This window comes from Cucurbita pepo, chromosome LG05, assembly GCF_002806865.2.
Source record: "Cucurbita pepo subsp. pepo cultivar mu-cu-16 chromosome LG05, ASM280686v2, whole genome shotgun sequence".
Lineage (NCBI taxonomy): Eukaryota > Viridiplantae > Streptophyta > Magnoliopsida > Cucurbitales > Cucurbitaceae > Cucurbita > Cucurbita pepo.
In genome coordinates this window covers 5,545,965-5,569,072 of record NC_036642.1, presented here as the reverse complement: position 1 = coordinate 5,569,072, position 23,108 = coordinate 5,545,965, and the positions used below count along the sequence as shown (strand labels likewise).

The 23,108-nt window shown below is 35.8% G+C and overlaps 5 protein-coding genes across 7 annotated transcripts in view; 3 read left to right on the top strand and 2 right to left on the bottom strand.

Annotated features, from left to right (window-relative positions):
* The first annotated feature begins 411 nt into the window (after positions 1-411).
* Positions 412-5,686, top strand: LOC111795342 (protochlorophyllide-dependent translocon component 52, chloroplastic-like). The gene is made up of 7 exons (XM_023677697.1): positions 412-1,160; positions 2,164-2,351; positions 3,263-3,355; positions 3,445-3,628; positions 3,859-4,056; positions 4,131-4,318; positions 5,288-5,686. Exons 1-7 carry the CDS (start codon positions 630-632, stop codon positions 5,541-5,543), a joined length of 1,638 nt encoding a protein of 545 aa, XP_023533465.1. The 5' UTR covers positions 412-629; the 3' UTR covers positions 5,544-5,686.
* A 1,807-nt stretch (positions 5,687-7,493) lies between these two features.
* LOC111794876 lies at positions 7,494-10,233 on the top strand. Its single transcript, XM_023677052.1, has 2 exons — positions 7,494-9,413; positions 9,954-10,233. Exon 1 carries the CDS (start codon positions 7,716-7,718, stop codon positions 9,384-9,386), a length of 1,671 nt encoding a protein of 556 aa, XP_023532820.1. The 5' UTR covers positions 7,494-7,715; the 3' UTR covers positions 9,387-9,413; positions 9,954-10,233.
* A 741-nt stretch (positions 10,234-10,974) lies between these two features.
* On the bottom strand, positions 10,975-14,185 carry LOC111794878 (peptidyl-tRNA hydrolase, mitochondrial-like). 3 transcript variants are annotated; one of them, XM_023677053.1, is made up of 9 exons: positions 14,081-14,185; positions 13,603-13,731; positions 13,449-13,533; positions 13,296-13,363; positions 12,988-13,038; positions 12,820-12,893; positions 11,809-11,867; positions 11,657-11,733; positions 10,975-11,394 (listed from the first exon to the last, which is right to left on the bottom strand). In XM_023677053.1, the coding sequence occupies exons 2-9, from the start codon at positions 13,711-13,713 to the stop codon at positions 11,263-11,265; spliced, it is 657 nt and encodes a 218-aa protein (XP_023532821.1). In that variant the 5' UTR covers positions 13,714-13,731; positions 14,081-14,185; the 3' UTR covers positions 10,975-11,262. The 3 variants fall into 3 exon arrangements, with proteins under 3 accessions (XP_023532821.1, XP_023532822.1, XP_023532823.1); XM_023677054.1 differs by lacking the exon at positions 14,081-14,185 and adding an exon at positions 13,924-14,059; XM_023677055.1 differs by lacking the exon at positions 14,081-14,185 and having other exon boundaries at positions 13,449-13,538.
* Positions 14,186-14,851: 666 nt separating this feature from the next.
* Positions 14,852-16,228, bottom strand: LOC111794879 (peptidyl-tRNA hydrolase, mitochondrial-like). The gene is made up of 6 exons (XM_023677057.1): positions 16,123-16,228; positions 15,645-15,773; positions 15,491-15,575; positions 15,338-15,405; positions 15,030-15,080; positions 14,852-14,935 (listed from the first exon to the last, which is right to left on the bottom strand). The coding sequence occupies exons 2-6, from the start codon at positions 15,753-15,755 to the stop codon at positions 14,852-14,854; spliced, it is 399 nt and encodes a 132-aa protein (XP_023532825.1). The 5' UTR covers positions 15,756-15,773; positions 16,123-16,228.
* A 4,484-nt stretch (positions 16,229-20,712) lies between these two features.
* Positions 20,713-23,108, top strand: part of LOC111794568 (mitochondrial dicarboxylate/tricarboxylate transporter DTC-like) — a 3,248-nt gene continuing 852 nt past the window's right edge. Inside the window, exons 1-4 of the mRNA XM_023676605.1 lie at positions 20,713-21,148; positions 21,398-21,481; positions 22,605-22,666; positions 22,750-23,108. The exon at positions 22,750-23,108 is cut by the window's right edge and continues 3 nt beyond it. Of these exons, the coding sequence (XP_023532373.1) occupies positions 21,032-21,148; positions 21,398-21,481; positions 22,605-22,666; positions 22,750-23,108 (622 nt within the window). The 5' untranslated portion in view covers positions 20,713-21,031. The remainder of the gene's footprint in view (positions 21,149-21,397; positions 21,482-22,604; positions 22,667-22,749) is intronic.

The following is a 23,108-nucleotide window of genomic DNA, read 5'->3' as shown; positions in this document are numbered from 1 at the left end:
TATGAGTTACGTATTTTTATTAATTTAGTCTATTATAAATTTGAAATTAAATTTATTAAATATTTTTTTTTTTATAAATTCAATGTATATAATATTTTTTAAACGGTAGGTATTTTTATTAATTTAATTTATTATAAATTCGAAATTAAATTTATTAAATATTTTTTTATAAATTCAATGAAGAATATATAATTTTTATTAATTTAGTTTATAAATTCGAAATTAAAATTTTTAAATATTTTTTAATAAATTCAATGAAGAATATTTATATATATATATATACTTCTTAAAATGGTAGAGATATTTTTATTAATTTAGTCTATTATAAATTCGAAATTAAATTTATTAAATAATTTTTTATAAATTCAATGAAGAACATATATATATATATAAGACTTGCATCTTCACTCCAACTAAAACGGTGAGCAATAATAACGAACATTATCCCGTTCATCAATTGGCCAATGGCTGAAAATCCTTCAAAATAAATTTCTTCATCGTTTCTTCTCTTCAAAATTCTATCTTCTCCATGATTGATTTCCAGAGCTACACGCCTTGATTTCAATTTTCCACTTGAAGAAGAAGAATCTGATTTCGCCATTTCCACGTTCTGCGCGAAGGAATCAGCCATGGAGGTTGCGGGAATTTCTTCTGCTCAGCTAATTCATTTCCCAACCACACTCCATAGAACCCTAGCCTGCAATTCCTACTGTGTTGCCTCGCGTTGGAATCCGCTGTCGAGATTGAGATCATCATCTTTCAATTTCAAAACCCTGACGCATCGAAATGTGTTGAGGAAGTGCGAGTTGATTCGCACGGCTTTGGCGTCCGATGTCGTTGGTACAGAACAGCCCGAGATGGAGGAGGAGAAGGAGAAGTTCGATTGGTTTGCGGAGTGGTATCCGGTTATGCAGGTGTGCGATTTGGACAAGAGAGTGCCGATTGCGAAGAAGGTGTTAGGGTTGGATTTGGTGGTGTGGTGGGACAGGAATGAGAATGCATGGAAGGTGTTTGATGATAGTTGTCCTCATAGATTGGCGCCGTTGTCCGAAGGAAGGATCGATCAGTGGGGGAGGCTACAGTGCGTGTACCATGGATGGTGCTTTAATGGCTCTGGTGACTGCAAATTCATCCCTCAAGCGCCCCCTGATGGCCCTCCGGTAACCATTTTATTTTGCTCCATTTTAATCTCTGTTCCTTTGAAACGTTTGGATTGTTGCACTTTTAAAAAGTGACGTTTTGATCCCTTTATTTTCTTTTTTAGATCACTTTTTTTAAAAGTAAAACCAAAATAGAAGTTGAAATTTAAGAGAAGTGATTTGATTGGTATGATCATAGATTAATCTTATATGCATTATGAAGTATCAAAAATTTTGGAAAGAACTAAAGTTCCAGATTCGACTCGTTGGATGATGAAAGTCTCACATCGGCTAATTTAGGGAATGATCATGAGTTTATAAACAAAGAGTACTCTCTCCATTGGTGTGAGGCCTTTTGGGAAAGTCTAAAGCAAAGCCATGAGAGCTTATGCTCAAAGTGGACAATATCATACCATTGTGGAGAGTCGTGTTCATCTAACACGACTTAGTATTTCTTCATTCATTCTCATCCAATTTGTTGCTTACTAGTACCTGAGCAATTCTTCCTGCTGCGAACTTTCCTCCTGTGTCAACAAACCATCACCCATTAATACAACACCAACATTATTTAATTCTAAATTTAGAGCTATGCTTGTAGTACCTTCTTCAAATTCGACTAATTCACCTGCCATTACTTCATCAAGACCATAAATACTAGCATGCCGTTGCCTACTTGAAGTACAATATCGGCATTTACAATTTTTACTTAAATATAAAAACACAAAGTAGAAAGATTAAACAGTTGTTTTGATCTTTATAGACTTAAACAAATGCTTAAAGTGTGTATATGCGTTATAAAATCATAATAGTTTATGAACAAATTTGATCCCTAATCAATTATCAAATGATATAATAGTAAATTTAGGGACTAAATTGTTATTAATTAAAGTTCAAGGACTTACTTCTTTAAAAATTCTAGACCATAAGTGGTTTTATAGAGAATAATTATCTTTCATACATAACAAGATTGCAGGCTGGATTTACAAATATCATGAACATTTACATGAATTGATATTATATGCAGGTTCACTCATCCAAGAAGGCATGCGTCGCTGTGTATCCAAGCACAGTGCAGAATGGCATAGTGTGGTTCTGGCCAAACTCTGATCCCAAATTCAAAGATGTCATTATGGAGAAGAAACCTCCCTTTATTCCGGAGCTGGACGACCCATCTTATGTTAAGTTAGAGGGAAATAGAGACATGGCCTACGGGTAATCACTTTGAACCCTCTTTCTGATTTTGATGCTTTTTGAAATGTCAAATGCAAAGAATTGAAACTATGTGTGTGAGATCCCACATCGGTTCTGTTCAATCAGGCTTATGTATCCTTTTTAGGTAATGTTTACTCATTCTAGTGTCAAAATTTGGGAAAGAACCGTCCCCATAGATTGATGGATCGAATTTGTGCTGTCATGGATATTCAGACCATGTTTTGCAGGAGTTAACGAACTTCGTAAGGCTAAACCAAAGTTTGACTGATAACTAGATTGTAACAAGGAGGGTGCTGTGTGTGAGGTGATTAGTCACTAGATAATCTTTTGGATGAGAATGGGAAGGAAAATGGTGTTGAGAGTATCTTATTCATTCATCTGAACTTCTTAGTATAGTGATGATTTTATAAGTATGAAAATGATAATGTAAGATCCCATATCGGTTGGAGAGGGGAATGAAGAATTCCTTGTAAGGGTGTGGAAACCTCTCCCTAATAGATGCGTTTTAAAACCATGAGGCTGGCGACGATACTTAACGGGCCAAAATGGACCATATCTGTTAGCGGTGGGTTTGAACTGTTACAAATGATATCAGAGCCAGACATTGGTCAGTGTGCTAGCAAGCACGCTGTCCCCAGGCGGCGTGGATTGTGAGATCCCACATCGATTGGAGAGGAGAACGAAGCATTCCTTATCAGGGTGTGGAAAACTTTTCCAAACAGACACGTTTTAAAACCGTGAGGCTGATGGCGATACGTAATGGGCCAGAGCGGACAATACCCATTAGTGGGTGGGCCTAGGCTGTTATAAACAAATTACGAGTTTGAACCCTCACGATGTCATTTTCTGCCCTATGCTAGTAGTGATATCCTAATCCGATTACTTGTCATTGAAAATTGGCGTTTTTTCAGGTATGAGATACTGATTGAAAATCTTATGGACCCTGCCCATGTTCCATACGCGCACTACCGGATAATTCAAGCCCCACCATCATTGAAAAACAGATATCTTTGCCAATTCTATCTTCTCAACTGTTGCATTTAAGGCTCTCACATGGATTGCTTTGACTAACAACAATCATGTGTTCATTCACAGTGAAAGTTGACAGGGAAGGCGGCAGACCACTGGATTTGATTGTTGAAAAGTTGAAAGCAGATGGTTATGTTGGCAAACTTGATCGGCTCCGTCACAAGTTTATTGCACCTTGTGTCTATTATTTCTTCTCTGATCCAGAGTTGGAGAGCAAGAACGATGAATCTGTATCATCAACTTCAAAGGTATATTAGACGACAGCATAACGACATTTCATGTCTTTCGTTTCGTTGCTTTGAGTTGATAATTGTTAAATCACCCATAAATCCAAAAGTTCAAGTTGATAGGTTATAGTAAATTAATAATTAAACCAAAAGCTTAAGTCGATGGGTTATGATAAATTTAATGATATCAATACTTCGACTCTTTAACTGCATTTTCTGGATTTTGATTCATGAAAAGTTTGTTGTTCCAGAAACCGCCAACTGAAACCTCGCAGCGAAGATCGTTCCTGGTATTCTTCTGCATCCCGGTCAGTCCAGGTAAAAGCAGATTGATATGGTCCTTCCCCAGGAACTTTAGCAAATGGATAAACCATATTGTCCCACGATGGATATTTCATATAGGGCAGAACTTGGTTCTAGATTCAGATATGTATTTTCTTCGTGTTGAGGTAAGTGATTTCGTTCATGGATATCGTATTCGACTGTCGAGTATAGTTCCTGATGATGTTTGTTCTGAATTTAGGAGCACAAATTAGAGGAAATAGGCCCTTCTAATTGGCATAAAGCTTGTTATGTGCCTGTTAAATCAGATGCCTTGGTGGTTGGATTTAGAAGATGGTTGAACAAGTATGCAGGTGGTCAAGTTGATTGGGGAGGCAAATATTCTGGCTCCCTCCCTCCACTGCCTCCTAGAGAACAGGTGTTTGAGAGGTATCCTCTAATTTCTGCAACTCAACTTCCCTACTACTCTTTTGAGAGAAGAAATTGGATTAGTGAAGTAGGCTGGTACAATATGTTAGGATCGCACAACAATGCACACACTCGATCTAGATAAACCCAAAGAACAAAAGAGAGAAAATGCAAGGAAGAATATTGGCTAAAGGTCTACCTTCGATCTAGATGAACACAAAGAACAAGAGAGAGAAAATGTAAGGAAGAATATTGGCTAAAGGTTTGCACTCGATCTAGATGAACACAAATAACAAGAGAGAGAAAATGTAAGGAAGAATATTGGCCGAAGGTTTACACTCAGAAGTAGAGGAACACAAAGAACAAGAGAGAGAAGAGAGAGAAGATGCAAGAAAGAATATTGACGGAAGGTTTACACTCGATCTAGATGAACACAAAGAACAAGAGAGAGAAGATGCAAGAAAGAATATTGACTGAAGGTTTACCCTCGATCTAGATGAACACAAAGAACAAGAGAGAGAAGATGCAAGAAAGAATATTGGCTAAAGGTTTACACTCGATCTAGATGAACACAAAGAACAAGAGAGAGAAAATGCAAGGAAGAATATTGGCTTAAAGGTTTACCCTTCTAGATGAACACAAAGAACAAAGGAGAGAATACAGAAAATACATAAAGTACGTTTTGAAACTGGCTTAAAGGTTTACCCTTCTAGATGAACACAAAGAACAAAGGAGAGAATACAGAAAATACATAAAGTACGTTTTGAAACGTAACTATTTTCTATATATATCCAACTTTTTACTCTAACGTTTATAGGACCATTTTCCATATATAATTTTACTATTTATAATAATTGAATAAAAGCTATAACTAAGCTCCGTAACCCAACACAATAGGGTCATCGCCTCGTAAAGATCTACATTTATTTTACGTGTGTGAGCAAAAATTAGCTGGAAATATCGATTTCGTAATTGGTTATTGATTTTCAGGTATTGGAGTCATGTGGTGAACTGCAGAAGCTGCAATGGTGCATATAAGGCTCTGAGAATAGCTGAAGTGGGGCTGCAGGTCATCTCTTTGGCTGCAATTGGAGCTGTGGCATTGACAAAGCAGGGTGTAATTTGTGCAGCAGCTAGGGCCGCCATTGTCACCATTGCAATACTCTGCTTTGCTGCTTCAAAGTGGTTGTCCCATTTCATTCACAAAACATTCCACTTCCAAGACTACAAGCATGCCCTGGTTTGACACTTTCTTTTCTTCCTCTTTTCATGTCTTTCTTGATTCTACAACTCAATTATAATTGTTCTTGTACATATCAAAATGATCATATTTGGATTTGAGAAAACCTGAAACTTTGGGGCAATATAATTGTTTTTATGACCTCTTTAGCCGATGTCGTCAACTGGGCAGACACACTACCTTTATTTGAAAAATTGTTAAACGATGAGTATTAAAAAAAAATACTTAGTAAGTGACCCTATTGTTGGGGTCGAGACATAGGCTCATACAATGTCTATCATGACTGGGATGACCTAACNTTTTTTTTTTTTTTTTTTTTTTTTTTTTTTTTTTTTTTTTTTTAATAGAGTTGGATGCATAGTATTTTCTTACACACGGTTCATGCATGCATGCATAAATCCACTAGGTGAGCTCGTTAACATACCCCTAGATTAGATTATGGGCTAGTGAATGGTCACTGATAAAGAATAAAGCCAAAGGAAAGCTGTGATATCAAATGATAAGGAATCACTATAAGAGAAGTAAGATCCAGATTACGTTGTTGATCGAATATCTCAAGGCAATAACACTTGTTTGAGATTTGAATTAGTTTACCAGCAAAGTCGATCATGTCAAGCTTAAATACAATCTAAACTAAATAGAATTGCCAAGAAACTTAGGCAACAAAGTAAAGCAAAAATATTCTTTTTAATACATTTTCCAAGTCTCCTTGTATATTCAATTACATATTCAATTACATGACTCTATATATCCTCAAAAGTAAAACCCTTTAACCTTATGTGTGATCACTTGAACGATATTTTCTTTACCTCCTCCTCTAAGTTTATATTGCATGATTGATGTCTTGGTTCATATTAGTCACACTGTCGAAAAATCAACAAAAAGGAAAGAACAAGAAAAATATCATAGCGTACGTGTCCATACATAACATATTAGAGAAGTAATACATGATCATATGATATACACCATGCATAAAGTCCCGCATTAAAAATCATGAATCAATCAGATAATGCACACAACACTTCTATACTTATCGTGACATAAATTCCTTACCGAATGTACAAACATATTCATGATATTTTATTTATGTTTATCATACACGGTACATTATAGTGTCTTGTAAGGTATAAACATATAATCAATAATCAAATGTAAAAGAAAAAAGAAAGTACATGCACCACATAGTTCATTCAGATATCATAAACATAAGTAATAATGCATTAATAGGGTCACAATTTCATCCAACCTAGACCGTAGGCGCTTCAACAGTAAGTTGACTTACAATTTCAAGATCAACATGGTACTCCAACTCCTAATTGCATCCTAATTGGTCATTCCTAGGTTTAGCTCAACCGAAATGTTGATTCACCGTCTCAATAATACTAAATTTTGTTATAAGCTTCAAAAATACCCATAAACTTTTTTAAAAAATTTAAAGTATATTGGTCGTTAGTATATGGATGAATTCATTAGTCTCTTGTTGTGTATAGAAAGTTTATTTATTTGTTTTTTTTACCGTTAATGTCCTTAAAATTTAAGAATGAGATAATCTATGAGTTATAGATAGACGATTTTGGTAGGTATCACTCCTCTCCACAATCGTATCATATTGTCCACTTTGAGCATAAGCTCTCGTGACTTTGCTTTGGGCTTTCCCAAAATGTCTCGTAACAATGGAGATAGTATTCTCGCTTATAAACCCATGAGATATTCTTCCACTAAATTAACCAAGGTGGGACTCACTCCCAATAATACTCAAGTTTCGTTCATATATTGCAATAAATTATCCATGTCACCACTCAAATAACCAAAATAATAATTAAAAAAATTGATAATATTTGCCACGTTATCACTACTGGACTGCCACATCATTACTTGATTTAATTAATGATAAAGACTCAAAAGATGGAAATTTTTATTTGTATAAAATAAAATAAATAAATAAAACTTTTTTTTTAATGAATAAAATGATCCAAATCCAAGAACATTGAAGAAAGGAGTTCAGCGAACTCCACAGCGCCAGACGCACTTCCAGATCTCTCCAAAATTTCCCCCCTCTTTTCGTTCTCTCTCTGTTAATCCCTTCATTTCCCTAAGTTTCTCCTGATTTCTGGACGGATTGTTGATTCGATTTGAAGATCTGCTTCGAATCCGGATTTGGGGTTTTGAGAAAACCCCATGAAAGATCCAAATCCGAGCACGGAGCCCATCGGGCAGCATCTGATTAAGGTGATAAGTAATCTCTGTTTCTCTGTTTTTGTGTTTTCAGTTCTTATTATCACCGTCATTGCCATCACTTACAAGCCCCCGGATCCATGGCTTGAATCTACTCCTGCTCTTACCAAATTCTTCACTGCCTCGGAGAATGCCACTTTTAAGAACGATGAATCTGTCGTCAAAACTGGGGAGGATTTGGTGTCTGTTCTTCCCCCTACACTGCCGCCTGCTCTTGGGGATCAGATCACTGAAGCGGTGATTGAGAAATCTGAGGAGGTAATTGCTAATTCTACCCCTAAATTGAATTGTGATGAATTCCGGGCTGTAAATTGTTCCGACCCGCGTATTTTGATTGCTGTCGAAAGGTTTAATTTGAAGGCGTTTAAGTCTATTGCGTTCCTTGAGTATCAAACTCCAGTTAATGGATCTAAGGAATTTGAATGTGATGTTTCGTGGAGATTTAGGAACAAGAAAGAGAAATCATGGAGGAAGTACAGGGATTTCCGGAGGTTTAAATTTGATATTGGGGAGGATTGTCACTATAAGGTAGTTCATGCTGGTGGTTGGCATTCGGGTATAAACGCTCGACGACCGAGAAGTGCGAATAACTATCGTACTAGGGGTGGTGGAAGTGGTAGAATTGCTCCACCAGTACGGGATGAGGAGATCAATGACACGATCCCGACGTTGGGATCGGAGACAAATTTTAGGAAGGGGAAGTACTTATACTATTCACGTGGTGGAGACTATTGTAAAGGAATGAACCAATATTTATGGAGTTTCTTGTGTGGTTTGGGAGAGGCAATGTATTTGAACAGGACGTTTGTGATGGATTTGAGTGTGTGTCTGGCGGGTAGTTATAATCCGAGCAACAAAGATGAAGAGGGGAAAGATTTTCGTTTCTACTTCGATTTCGAGCATCTTAAAGAGGTTGCATCTATCGTCGAGGAGGGTGAATTTGTGAGAGATTGGAAGAAATGGGATAGAGGCCACAAGAGGAAGATACCTGTTAGAAAGGTTGTGAGCCATAGAGTGACACCAATGCAGCTAAAGAAAGATAAAAATGCTATCATATGGAGGCAATTCGACGCTCCTGAACCCGAGAATTACTGGTACAGAGTATGCGAGGGACAAGCTGCGAAGTACATTCAACGACCATGGCATGCCGTATGGAAATCGAAAAGATTGATGAACATTGTGACAGAAATCAGTGGACGTATGGACTGGGATTTCGATGCAGTTCATGTCGTTCGTGGAGAGAAAGCACAAAACAAAGAGCTTTGGCCTCATTTGGATTCGGATACATCACCAGATGCTATCCTTGAAAAGTTGAAAGGGATGATCCAGCCTTGGAGAAATCTGTATATAGCCACTAATGAACCATTCTATAACTACTTCGACAAGTTGCGATCTCACTTCAAAGTCCATTTGCTCGACGATTACAAGGAATTATGGGGAAATACAAGTGAATGGTACAACGAAACGACACTTTTAAACAACGGTAGACCAGTCGAGTTTGATGGGTACATGAGAGTTGCCGTGGATACCGAAGTGTTCTATCGGGGGAAGACCCGTGTTGAAACGTTCTTTAATTTGACCAAAGACTGCAAGGACGGAATCAATACATGCTGATCGTGGCGAGGACTGCATTACTCATAGGTGAATCATGTCCTCTTTTGTTACATTTTGATTTGATTCCATGATGATACATCATTTGAGATCGTTCTTAGTTCAAGTTATATGCTTGCTCCTTATTTCAACGTAATATGGATGCATGATTTTTATTCATTTCTCTTGTATCTTTGTAACATACAAACAAGTCATCCATTCCAATCTCCATTTTCATGTTTTTTGATGCTTCCTCATTCTGCTCTACCTTCCAGTCTAGTCTGGTTTTCGAATATAAGTCTCAAAAGCTACTGAACTAGGGACTTGAATGATTGATGTAGCCACTAGCTAAGATATCATTAGTTTGGTTTGCCGATAGATCCTTTAACTCTCTCAGTTTTATATCCGATAGATCCTTTAACTCTCTCAATTTTATATCCGATAGATCCTTACACTTATGATTTTACGTTCATCAAGTCGTTACTTTTCAATTTTGATGAAATTCTCAGTTGATATCTGATAGATCCTTGAACTTATGATTTTACGTTCAACAAGTCGTTGACTATTCAATTTTGTGTCGAATTTCATCAGATTTGGAAGTTCCATTGAGGGGTGAATGTGGTTTATGATGGCTTGGAAACTTGGGTTTGAATTATGAGAATGATGGTGGTTGTAATGGAATTAATTGTTGTTATCCTTTTCTTGTTTTTGGTTAGTACTCAAACATCAACACTGTCATAGAATTTGACTAGCTACCAAACATATTTGGGACTTCTCACCAGAAATTGATTTTAGGTTCCGAGATCGGCAAGAACTCGAAGGTTCGAATCTCTACATGTTTGAACTCAAATGAAAAACAATCATTGGTCTAGATGTAACGTTTTAGCCTCCGAATTTTAAAAAGTTTCGAGGATTTTAATTTTATATTGTTATGTATTCTTTTTGTTGACAAGGTTTTATGCAATAATGACATACCATGCTTATTAGATCGGAGTTGGATATGTCGATTTTTCGCACAAATATAGGTTTTTCGATGAAATTTTTTCCTTCCGTCTCATCTTCAAATTGTTAAATGGTTTTTTAAATTGTTCAATTGGTACCCTTAGAAGTTGAGGTGGTATCCTAGAGAGTTGTCTTACGCCCTTAGGTATTCTCTACTTACCTAGCTCTGTCGGTTTTGAGTACAAGTACCCTTTTGTTGAAGGTCGTGCAAGTTTTTCCTGGGAGTATGAGTTTTTCCTGGGAGTACAAGGTCGTGCAAGTTTTTCCTGGGAGTATGAGTTTTTCCTGGGAGTATGAGTTTTTCCTGGGAGTACAAGGTCGTGCAAGTTTTTCCTGGGAGTACAAGGTCGTGCAAGTTTTTCCTGGGAGTATGAGTTTTTCCTGGGAGTATGGCATGGGTTACTTCAGCGACATAGTACCTGGTACTCGAACATTGGCTCGAGGAGTATGGCATGGGTTACTTAAATAGAATTTTGTTTTAAAATTGTTAATAAATAGCTTTCGCTTGACTATAAGACTCTTCTAAAAGTAACGATTAATGTAAATTGACCAAAGACGTCTAAATTGATTCTCTTTAAGAGAGCTTATGAACTCGAACAAGAAAAAAAAATACATAAACAATCGGCTCCACTTCTATAAATATAAATTAATCATGAGGCAATTTTTCAAGTACCTAAGCTTATAAAGTTTATCAGTTGTAAGCATAAAATAATTACATATAGAGACAGGATATCTCAAAACGTCCTCTAAATTCTCCATTTCTGGCCCAATATCTTAGAACACAAAGTCATTGTACCTTCAGGAGCCCATCCACTCTGCCTCTGTGCTCCCCTTCCCTTTGAGTACTTGGTAGAATTTGTATGTTTCATTAGCAATGGAAATACGCATAGTAGGCTCATCATGTTGGCATGGTCTGTAGCCTTATATGCTTGTATTTCTGTTCGTGGTTGAAACGTCTCGCAGTCTCGGATAAACCGTGAGACAATAGGAGCTTCAATGCACCGACCCCCTCTTGCAATGCAGTATCAATCTTTTTAAACAAAAAATAAGGGAAGCGTTATGCCGAGATGGGTAATAATCATAATGTAATCGAGGTTTGTAAGACACAAACTATACTTGCCAAATATTAAAAGTGGGATTCAAGAGGGTCCAAAATATATTTTTCAAGCAAAAGAATGGAGAGTGAATATAAGGTAAGCAGTAATTTGCAAATGAAATTTCATGGGGGCTCAAGGAAAGATAGAAAGGTTTCAACCATAAGTTTCGTGTAGTATAATCAGCAAAAGACTCACTCGTTCTTGAGCTGTGTTATTGAACTTTTGAAGCAAGAACGCTTTGGGATCCATTTGACCAGGTGGCCTTCCAATGCCTATAAAGAAAACGTTCTAAGAACGGAGGAGAAACACATAAAAGACCACAAAATAGCATAGGCAACAATACTTACCAATTCTGAACCTAGCAAACTCTCGGTTCCCTCGAAAGTGATAAATGACACTCTTCAGCCTAAAATAAAAATCCATTTCAAGATGTACCAGAAAAGGCGATAGAATGGACGAGAAGTCGTGAAGGTTTTACTAAAGAAAGAATAAGCATGAACGATTAGTAGTATGTCGTTACAAAAAAAGAATTCAAGCTAAGCTTGAAGCTAAACATGATGTTTAGAGGAATCACGTTGATAAAACTTCATGGCAGCAGCTAACATTCTGAAAGTTGTATTAGGACTTTATGTATGGTACCTTTGACCCCACAAATGCTTTGTTCGATTCATCAAGCGCGTATGGATAATGGAACGATTAACTAACATGACCAAACATAAAAAAGCAATCCAAATAGGATGTAGTTATCATCATCTCTCTAGCATGCTGGACGCTAAATCAAATGTTGATATAGTAAACCATCTTACATACTCTTATTGGGACTCTTTTTTGTAACAGTTTAAGCTCCCTACTAGCAGATATTGTCCTTTTTCGGCTTTCCTTTCTGGGCTTCCCCTCAAGGTTTTTAAAACGCGTTTGTTAAGGAGAGGTTTCCACACCCTAATAAGGAATATTTCATTCCCCTCTCGAACCGATGTGGAATTTCACAATCCACTCCCCTTGGGGGCCAGTGTCCTTGTTGGCACACCGCTCGGTGTCTAGCTTTGATACCATTTGTAACAGCCCAAGCCCACCACTAGCAAATACTGTTCTCTTTCAGCTTTCCCTTTTTAAAACGCATCTGTCATGGAGAGGTTTTCACACCTTTATAAGGAATGCTTCGTTGCCCTCTCCAATCGATGTGGGATCTCACACTTTCTCTTTTCAAATGAAAACAACCAATCGAATTCAGTCAAATGTAAGTCAATGTCACAGAGGAGGTGTGAAAACACGAGGCAACCTAGCTTGTGGCTATAGAGTGGAAATAGGCTACNAAAAAAAAAAAAAAAAAAAAAAAAAAAAAGAGAGATCAATGATACCCGTTGTGGGAGTCGTTCCCTCCATTATGTCGAAGCCGAAGCACCCCACATGGCAAGTTCATGTCATCATGGAACTGCAGAGGTTAAATACTTGAAATAATACCATGCCTTTGATCATTTAAGAACTATGCAATTAAAAAAATGATTCAAATTCACATAAGGATTTACCACGAGCACACGGTTTAGAGGTAGCTTGTAATATGCTGCGAGCGGTCCTGCCTGCAATATGACGACAAAACACAATACTTATGGCATCAAACCAATCTCAGTAAAGAACTAGCTACAATAACCATCACAAGAACTGCTCATAGTAGATCTTAAATCGAATACCAAGATTTTTTTTCCCTCGAAGTCATCGTGTTGAAAGATGAATTCACTCGAATGAATTCGTGAACTCGAGCAATAAAAAAACGACGACTAAATGGAACCTAAATTATAACAAGACAGAAGCCAAAAGGAGTTTCTCGATCACATACAGATTCACCACTCAAGTTCATGTAAGTTTGAGGCTTTGCCAGAAAAACAGGGATGTCCCCAACAAAACCTGACATATCAATACACAAACATCCTTCAACTTCATGCAATCAAAAGAAAAACAACAAGTCCTGTAAATAAAAAAGTGAACATGCCTTCACCAAACACAGCTTTGCAGTGAATCCTGTTCATTGGAATTCCAACAGACTCAGCAAACACATCAATCATCTCAAACCCTACCTGTACTGTACCAAAATAAGAATGAACGAACTAATATCTCTCATTTCAAAATCAAAATGCAGTAATTACATTGTGCCTGGTTCCTCTGAACTTCTCTCCAGGATTGCCCAAGCCCACAAAAAGCCAAGGCCGTGATGATATTGCCGTGCAAAAGCCACGCTTCGATAACTTATTGAACATTTTACACTTCCCTATTGACTGAAAACCAAAAAATTCGATCAGCTCCTAAACAATTAAGAACAAAAGAAGCAACCCCAAAATGTAAAAGTAATAAACAAAAATTTATTGGCAATTCAATTCCGCACTCGAGTCATGTCCCTGAGTTGATTCTAACGCAGATTACAAATACAATGTGAGGATTAACAGCAAAAAAGAAGAAAAAGGACGAACAGTGCGATGCGGCAGCCACTAGCGGCTGTTTCATTTCGCCCCCGCCGCCTATTGTTATCGCCGATCGCAGCCGTTCCGAAGGTGGTACCAGACCTTGAATTCAACCGGAAAATTGAAAAATCAAAGACGAAATGAAGAGAATGAAAGAGAGAGATACCTTGGTGGACGAATGTCTTTCAAGAAGAAGCCATGAAAATGGTGAAATCAGGGAGAGAAACCTAGTAAGTGGAAATTTTCTTTAATTGACAGTTTGGTCCCTGTAATTTTTTAATTCACAGTTTGGTCCCTGTAATTTTTTAGCTTTTGCTTTATTGGTCCCTATATTTCCCCTTAATTTTCCTTTTTATCCCTTGTTTTTTTAAAATTTTGCATCTAGGACAAAAATTGTTCCACATGCTACCCAAATCAAATTATACCAAAATTACGGGGTCAAAATGAATCAACGTCTCAACGTCGAGAGTAAATAGACCAAAATAATTTTAGACGAGGTAAAAATTTTATGGGTCGAGGTAAAATATTGTTGTAACTATCAAAAAGATATTTCAATTCATGGGTGGATTATAATTTAGAGTAATTCAGAGTTATTGTATTTCATTAATGTATTTTATAACTTTTTATTTAATTTAGGTTACAATTACATCAATGGTTAATTATGGTCATTAAGTATGAATGTTACCACTCTGGAATGCTAGTTCCATTTTGAGACTATATAAAGCCATGTATATTGTATTTGTAAGGGGACTTGGAAAATACAGTAAAAGAAGCATCTATACTTCCTTTAGCCAATGGCTAAGTTTTTTGCAATTCTATGTAGTTTAGGTTGCATGTAGAATCATTTGGGTTAGATAAAAAAAAAAAAAAAAAAAAAAAAAAAAAAAAAAAAAAAAAAAAAAAAAAAAAAAAAAAAAAAAAAAAAAAAAAAGAGAGATCAATGATACCCGTTGTGGGAGTCGTTCCCTCCATTATGTCGAAGCCGAAGCACCCCACATGGCAAGTTCATGTCATCATGGAACTGCAGAGGTTAAATACTTGAAATAATACCATGCCTTTGATCATTTAAGAACTATGCAATTAAAAAAATGATTCAAATTCACATAAGGATTTACCACGAGCACACGGTTTAGAGGTAGCTTGTAATATGCTGCGAGCGGTCCTGCCTGCAATATGACGACAAAACACAATACTTATGGCATCAAACCAATCTCAGTAAAGAACTAGCTACAATAACCATCACAAGAACTGCTCATAGTAGATCTTAAATCGAATACCAAGATTTTTTTTCCCTCGAAGTCATCGTGTTGAAAGATGAATTCACTCGAATGAATTCGTGAACTCGAGCAATAAAAAAACGACGACTAAATGGAACCTAAATTATAACAAGACAGAAGCCAAAAGGAGTTTCTCGATCACATACAGATTCACCACTCAAGTTCATGTAAGTTTGAGGCTTTGCCAGAAAAACAGGGATGTCCCCAACAAAACCTGACATATCAATACACAAACATCCTTCAACTTCATGCAATCAAAAGAAAAACAACAAGTCCTGTAAATAAAAAAGTGAACATGCCTTCACCAAACACAGCTTTGCAGTGAATCCTGTTCATTGGAATTCCAACAGACTCAGCAAACACATCAATCATCTCAAACCCTACCTGTACTGTACCAAAATAAGAATGAACGAACTAATATCTCTCATTTCAAAATCAAAATGCAGTAATTACATTGTGCCTGGTTCCTCTGAACTTCTCTCCAGGATTGCCCAAGCCCACAAAAAGCCAAGGCCGTGATGATATTGCCGTGCAAAAGCCACGCTTCGATAACTTATTGAACATTTTACACTTCCCTATTGACTGAAAACCAAAAAATTCGATCAGCTCCTAAACAATTAAGAACAAAAGAAGCAACCCCAAAATGTAAAAGTAATAAACAAAAATTTATTGGCAATTCAATTCCGCACTCGAGTCATGTCCCTGAGTTGATTCTAACGCAGATTACAAATACAATGTGAGGATTAACAGCAAAAAAGAAGAAAAAGGACGAACAGTGCGATGCGGCAGCCACTAGCGGCTGTTTCATTTCGCCCCCGCCGCCTATTGTTATCGCCGATCGCAGCCGTTCCGAAGGTGGTACCAGACCTTGAATTCAACCGGAAAATTGAAAAATCAAAGACGAAATGAAGAGAATGAAAGAGAGAGATACCTTGGTGGACGAATGTCTTTCAAGAAGAAGCCATGAAAATGGTGAAATCAGGGAGAGAAACCTAGTAAGTGGAAATTTTCTTTAATTGACAGTTTGGTCCCTGTAATTTTTTAATTCACAGTTTGGTCCCTGTAATTTTTTAGCTTTTGCTTTATTGGTCCCTATATTTCCCCTTAATTTTCCTTTTTATCCCTTGTTTTTTTAAAATTTTGCATCTAGGACAAAAATTGTTCCACATGCTACCCAAATCAAATTATACCAAAATTACGGGGTCAAAATGAATCAACGTCTCAACGTCGAGAGTAAATAGACCAAAATAATTTTAGACGAGGTAAAAATTTTATGGGTCGAGGTAAAATATTGTTGTAACTATCAAAAAGATATTTCAATTCATGGGTGGATTATAATTTAGAGTAATTCAGAGTTATTGTATTTCATTAATGTATTTTATAACTTTTTATTTAATTTAGGTTACAATTACATCAATGGTTAATTATGGTCATTAAGTATGAATGTTACCACTCTGGAATGCTAGTTCCATTTTGAGACTATATAAAGCCATGTATATTGTATTTGTAAGGGGACTTGGAAAATACAGTAAAAGAAGCATCTATACTTCCTTTAGCCAATGGCTAAGTTTTTTGCAATTCTATGTAGTTTAGGTTGCATGTAGAATCATTTGGGTTAGATACGAGCATTTGCGATATGAAATAAATACAAGGGAAAGTATGGAACGGGTTACCTTGATGAGCAAGATAAAAGTAAAAAAAACTTGTTTCTAAACTCGTGATTCGAATCCCTCCATAAGATATTCTATTCTTTTTTAATCCAAAACGTTATGTCTTTGATAAAAGAAAAGGGTTTATACCGCCTTTACAACCTTAACCTATGTGACACCTAACTTCCAAATTAAATTGGCTAGTAAATGAGAAATACCTATGACCTCCATATTAAAATGGTTCGTTAACGATGAAATATGGTAAATTATGTGGTTACAGTATAACCTTAACTTCTATATTACAAATTAACTTAAATATCACAAACAAATATTTAAATTATAATTAAATAGTGCATTGAAATTGAATGAGAGGTGCTGCATCTCTTTCTTGAAGCTCAACTTTTCACAACATATAAGGGAGGTCTCCAACGACTTCTAGAATTTCCTTTGATGAGCTCACCATAGCTTGAATATAAGTATACAAAGTTTGTTGTAGCTTCTTGGCTCTCGTCCTTCTAATTGGACCTAGAGGTATGAAACTTTCTTGGTCGTGGTTCATATCAATTTGATAGGTAGAAATTTACTCTGACTTCTAAAAGATTTATTTTAACCCTTAATATTTAAAGTTTGTTTCAAAACTACTGTTATTGAATTTTTTTTTCGTTTAACTCGTAGATGAAAATTTTGTATATGCTTATGTGAACAAATTTAAGCCCGTACATAGAAAGGGCATACAATGCATTAGTGAATCATCCCTAATAATAGTGGTTAAAAAATTCGGTGACCAACGAAACTCGATCAACTCAACCTAATTTAACTCGTATAAGTTAAGTCGGGCTATAAATTTTTTATAGGTCAGATTATATTCAAATAAATGAAAACTTTATACTGTTCGTTCATATTCTCAAACTAAATTGGGGGACCAAATTAACTCGAATTTATTAATTTTAATATAAATGTATATATTTGTTTACTCTACAATTGTGTATACTTATATTTATTTTTTTAATTCTATAATTATTTTTTTAATTCTATAATCATGTAATCCCTAAAGTAAAGCCATGAGAACTTACACTCAAAGTGGACAATATCATACCATTGTGGAAGTCGTGTTCATCTAACATGGTATCAGAATCATGCCCTAAACTATTGTCTATTGTACCATTGTGAAAAGTCGTGTTTGATTTATTAGTTATTACTATTTATTAGTTGATATTTATGTTTTCGGTTGATTTGTAAAGCTGTTTATACAACTGATTCAGTTCATCAAATACATAACTTTGATTGTATATTAAATTTAGTTTTTTTTTTTTTACTCCTAATTTCAAGTTACTAATAGAGATGTTCATTTAACTCAAGGAGTCGAGACCGAGACCCACAACGACCAATTGTCGTTTATGTTTTAAATTGGTGGAGAGAGTTTCGGGACACGCCTTGAATGGAGAATCTCCATCCACATTAGAAATGAAGAAGTGGGGGAGAGTTTTGATATAAGAAATTTTCGCATCACGAGAATAAATGAAAATTTTTACAAATATATACCAACTGTAACGACTCAAATTTTTTTACTTAATTTAAGGTTGCTACTGTATACGTACCATAAACATTAAATGCGGCAAAATTCATTTAAATTTCATAAAACATAACCTTTAACTTAAAACACAGCCATGGACTTACATGTTTCTAAAACGACACAACAAAAGACTCGAAATACATTTAAATTTCATAAAACATAACCTTTAACTTAAAACACAGCCATGGACTTACATGTTTCTAAAACGACACAACAAAAGACTCAAAATTCATTTAAATTTCATAAAACATAACCTTTAACTTAAAACACAGCCATGGACTTACATGTTTCTAAAACGACACAACAAAAGACTCGAAATACATTTAAATTTCATAAAACATAACCTTTAACTTAAAACACAGCCATGGACTTACATGTTTCTAAAACGACACAACAAAAGACTCGAAATACATTTTAATTTCATAAAACATAACCTTTAACTTAAAACACAGCCATGGACTTACATGTTTCTAAAACGACACAACAAAAGACTCGAAATACATTTAAATTTCATAAAACATAACCTTTAACTTAAAACACAGCCATGGACTTACATGTTTCTAAAACGACACAACAAAAGACTCGAAATACATTTTAATTTCATAAAACATAACCTTTAACTTAAAACACAGCCATGGACTTACATGTTTCTAAAACGACACAACAAAAGACTCGAAATACATTTAAATTTCATAAAACATAACCTTTAACTTAAAACACAGCCTAATTTCATAAAACATAACCTTTAACTTAAAACACAGCCATGGACTTACATGTTTCTAAAACGACACAACAAAAGACTAAATACATTTAAATTTCATAAAACATAACCTTTAACTTAAAACACAGCCATGGACTTACATGTTTCTAAAACGATACAACAAAAGACTCGAAATAAAATAAATAAGCGTTCAAGTTTAAAACATCCTATTCTATCCTAAGTCTAAGAAAATAAATACCACTATCCTATTCATCCTTGCGCAGGGGTCGTTCCATGAGTATTCTTCAGTTATAAACCCATGATCATTCCCTAAATTAGCAGATGTGGGACTTCCATCATCCAACAAAAGGGTACTTTTAAATTTTTATTAGCATTTTTAAATATATTATTAAGAAGTCTTTTAAACTTTAAAAAAAGTCCAACGTAAATACTATTAAAAAATTTAAGGTATTTTTGTGTTATAGATTTTTTTTTAATTCAATTATATTTCTGATTTTTTTTTTATTATTTTAACTTATATATATCGAGACAAAATGACAATTTGATGTTTAAAAATAAGTTTATTTCACCGGAATTGTGTCTTGTGGTCTTAAACCGAGACATATAGTTTTGGCACAGAAAAGAAATGTCACTAAGGGGCTCAACAGCCTTATCAGTAGATCTCCCTCCGTCATATAGTACCTCTAGAAAACAAGCTTCGAGCTGCTAAACCGACAATTTCTATGAATTTTCCACGGGATGTTTCAATTTCCACAAAAATAAATGAAAAAATTTACAGAGAAATGGATAATGAAATAGGTGACAGGAATAGGGACGGAGAACGCTTTCTATTGAGATATAATATTTGGAGAATATATTTAGTTATGGAATATATCTTCGATATTATATTTTAATATTCTTTCATTTATGATTTAATTTATAGTATATTTTATTTTATTCTCAATATTTAATTAATTTATATTTCCTTATTTGTAGATATTAGTCCGTGGCTTGTATACTATTTAAAGCATGAATATGAATGAGAACACGCTCTTGATTCCAATTCTATTTCTCATTCTTAACATTTTCCCACCCCACCCGACTCGACCCGATAGACTACTTTATAAACATGTATAATATCATTTGAGAGATAATTTCTAGCATTAAAATAAGTTGATTTTTTTCTCGAACTAAATCAGAAAAAAATGGATTATATGTAATAAACCGTGCATAATAATATTATTTATGCCGCGTATATTGACATAAAATATGAAATATTAATGATTTAGAGAGAGGAATCTAAAAATTGATGTAAAAAGCATTTTAATAAAAATAAAAATAAGAAATACAAATAAATAATATAAATTACTTTTTAAATTTATTAAAAATACTAAATTAATAAAAATATCATAAACTTTTAAAAAATTTAAAAGTATTTTAATTTTTTTTAATAGATAAAATGTATTATAGAATAAATTAAAAAATTAAAATAAAAACACGAAANAGTAGAAAGGCAGGGAAAAGAAAAAAAATAAATAAATAGTAGGAAGTAAAGAGTTTAAAATCCGATTTTCTAACGTGCCCTAATTGCGATGAGACGAAAGGAATTAGGGTTATTTTTAGGTGCCACATCTGTAAGAGGGGCCAATTTTTGGGGGAAAAGGGCAGCAAAAATTGGAGCATTGCAAATGGGAATTACCCATTTTCATTGATCGACGAGGAATACGAGGTCCGCCATTCAAAATCAACATCAAAAGCTGAAATTAAATTAATAGCTGGCCACTGAAGGGTGTGGGAGAGAGAGGTGTAGAAACAAAGAACTATAAAATCAGCGCAGTTTTGCAAACCCAGAAAGCCTTTTCGATTTCTTCTTCGCTCCCCCATTTGATCTTTCACTCTTAACTTTTCAATTCTGCAAATGGGTGACGATAAAAAGCCTAAATCCGGCGTTTGGCCCACTGTCAAGCCCTTTGTCAATGGAGGGGCCTCTGGTATGCTCGCCACTTGCGTCATTCAACCCATCGATATGATCAAGGTACAACAAATCTTCGGATTTACCGGTTGTGTTTTTGTGATTCAACAGGATTTTGTTACTTGTTCGTTGTAATTCATGTTGTTTGCTGAGATTTTGATCTTACAATTAGTTCGTTAATGGAATTTAGATCTCTAAGGGTTGTGGGGGTCTTTTTTTTTTAAAATTTTTTTTATCTGTTTTCTGGCTGTTTTTGTACTAGATTTACAGAACTTTTGTTGTTTATAATAATGTGTTTTTGATTTGGTTCAGGTGAGAATTCAGTTGGGTCAGGGCTCAGCGAGCGAGATAACCAAGAACATGCTTAAGACGGAGGGAGTTGGTGCTTTTTACAAGGTGGGTTTTAAAGATTTTAATTGAAGTCTGTGATTATTTGAATTGCACTGTTGATCTTGGTGTGTGGTACATTGTAAAATACTGGCTTGGTGTTAACTTTCTTGCTGTGTTGGTTATGAGATCTTGTTCTTTTGAGATCCTTTGAGAAGCCTGGAATATGGATATGCTGGTTTGGAAATTGGCTTATATACTTGATCTGTGCCTGTATTAGTTGACTAGTTTGTTTCTTTCCATCATCCTACATTTCAGTCTCATTTTCTCTTTAGAAATGTTTGATGTTGGCCATGATGCTTGGGACTTGGGCAATTTCTAGATCAGTTGATTCCTTGTGTCACTTGCTTGTATGTATGTTTTGTGTGTGATTTGCTTTTTTGAAATCCCACGTTCGCTGGGGTCGGTTGGGGAGGAGAACAAAGCATTCTTTATAAGGGTGTGGAAACCTCTCCCTTGTAGACAGTTTTATAAACCTTGAGGGGAAGCCTGAAGGGGAAAGTCCAAAGAGGACATTATCTGCTAGCGGTGGGCTTGAGCCGTTACAAATGGTATCAAGACACCAATCGATGTGCCAACAAGGAGGGTGAGCCCCAAAGGGAGGGTGGACACAAGGCGGTGTGCATGCTGGGCCTCGAAAGGGGTGAATTGTGAGATCCCACATCTTCCCCTAAGGAGGCAATATCTTATAGCAGTGGGCTTGGACCGTTACAAATGGTATTAGAGCCATACCAAACGATGTGCCAGCAAGAAAGTTGAGCCCTGAAGCGGGGTGGACACAAGGCGATGTGCCAGTAAGGACGGCCCCGAAGGGGGTAGATTGTAAGATCCCACGTCGGTTGGAGAGGAGAACAAGGCATTTTTTACAAGGGTGTGGAAACCTCTCTCTAACATACTTCATTTTAAAAATTTTGAAGGGAAAGCCCAAAGAGGACAATATCTTCTAGTGGTGGGCTTGGGCTGCTATCGACTTGTAAGAGAAAAAATGAGGTCCGATCATTTCAGCTTGTTATCGTGCTAATACATCGGGCAAAGTTCTTCTTACTTTTATGTGTTATTTGCATGTTTATTTATGTTATTCACAAAAAAACACCATAAAAATTCTCAAATGAAAGTGCCTAATATCAAACAGGGTCTCTCTGCTGGGCTCCTTAGACAAGCTACCTATACCACTGCACGACTTGGATCATTCAAGTGAGTGTTGTTTTAAATTTCTTTCTCGAAGAACTACTTTAGCACTGAATTATAACGAACGTTCTTTCTATTCCCTTCCATAGGATTTTGACAACCAAAGCAATTGAAGCTAATGACGGCAAGCCCCTTCCTCTTTATCAAAAAGCTTTATGTGGGCTAACAGCTGGTGCCATTGGAGCATCATTTGGCAGTCCAGCAGATCTAGCGCTTATCCGAATGCAGGCAGATGCCACTCTCCCCGTTGCACAACGTCGACACTACAAAAACGCATTCCATGCACTATATCGTATCGTTGGAGACGAAGGTGTTTTGGCTCTCTGGAAAGGTGCTGGGCCAACCGTAGTGAGAGCAATGGCATTGAACATGGGCATGCTCGCTTCCTATGATCAAACTGTCGAGTTTTTCAAGGATAACCTCGGTTTTAGCGAAGCTACAACAGTTC

Excerpts from the sequence above, each read along its gene's own strand:
- LOC111794876 (XM_023677052.1), top strand. The coding sequence starts at position 7,716 with ATGAAAGATCCAAATCCGAGCACGGAGCCCATCGGGCAGCATCTGATT.
- LOC111795342 (XM_023677697.1), top strand. The coding sequence starts at position 630 with ATGGAGGTTGCGGGAATTTCTTCTGCTCAGCTAATTCATTTCCCAACC. Across the intron at positions 1,161-2,163 it reads CGCCCCCTGATGGCCCTCCG|GTTCACTCATCCAAGAAGGC; the intron begins GTAACCATTTTA and ends TATTATATGCAG. Across the intron at positions 4,319-5,287 it reads AGAGAACAGGTGTTTGAGAG|GTATTGGAGTCATGTGGTGA; the intron begins GTATCCTCTAAT and ends ATTGATTTTCAG.
- LOC111794879 (XM_023677057.1), bottom strand. The coding sequence starts at position 15,755 with ATGTTCAATAAGTTATCGAAGCGTGGCTTTTGCACGGCAATATCATCA. Across the intron at positions 15,576-15,644 it reads TCAGAGGAACCAGGCACAAT|GTAGGGTTTGAGATGATTGA; the intron begins GTAATTACTGCA and ends GGTACAGTACAG. Across the intron at positions 15,081-15,337 it reads TGAACTTGAGTGGTGAATCT|GCAGGACCGCTCGCAGCATA; the intron begins GTATGTGATCGA and ends GTCATATTGCAG.
- LOC111794878 (XM_023677053.1), bottom strand. The coding sequence starts at position 13,713 with ATGTTCAATAAGTTATCGAAGCGTGGCTTTTGCACGGCAATATCATCA. Across the intron at positions 13,364-13,448 it reads CAAAGCTGTGTTTGGTGAAG|GTTTTGTTGGGGACATCCCT; the intron begins GCATGTTCACTT and ends TTGATATGTCAG. Across the intron at positions 11,395-11,656 it reads ATAACACAGCTCAAGAACGA|ATTGATACTGCATTGCAAGA; the intron begins GTGAGTCTTTTG and ends TTGTTTAAAAAG.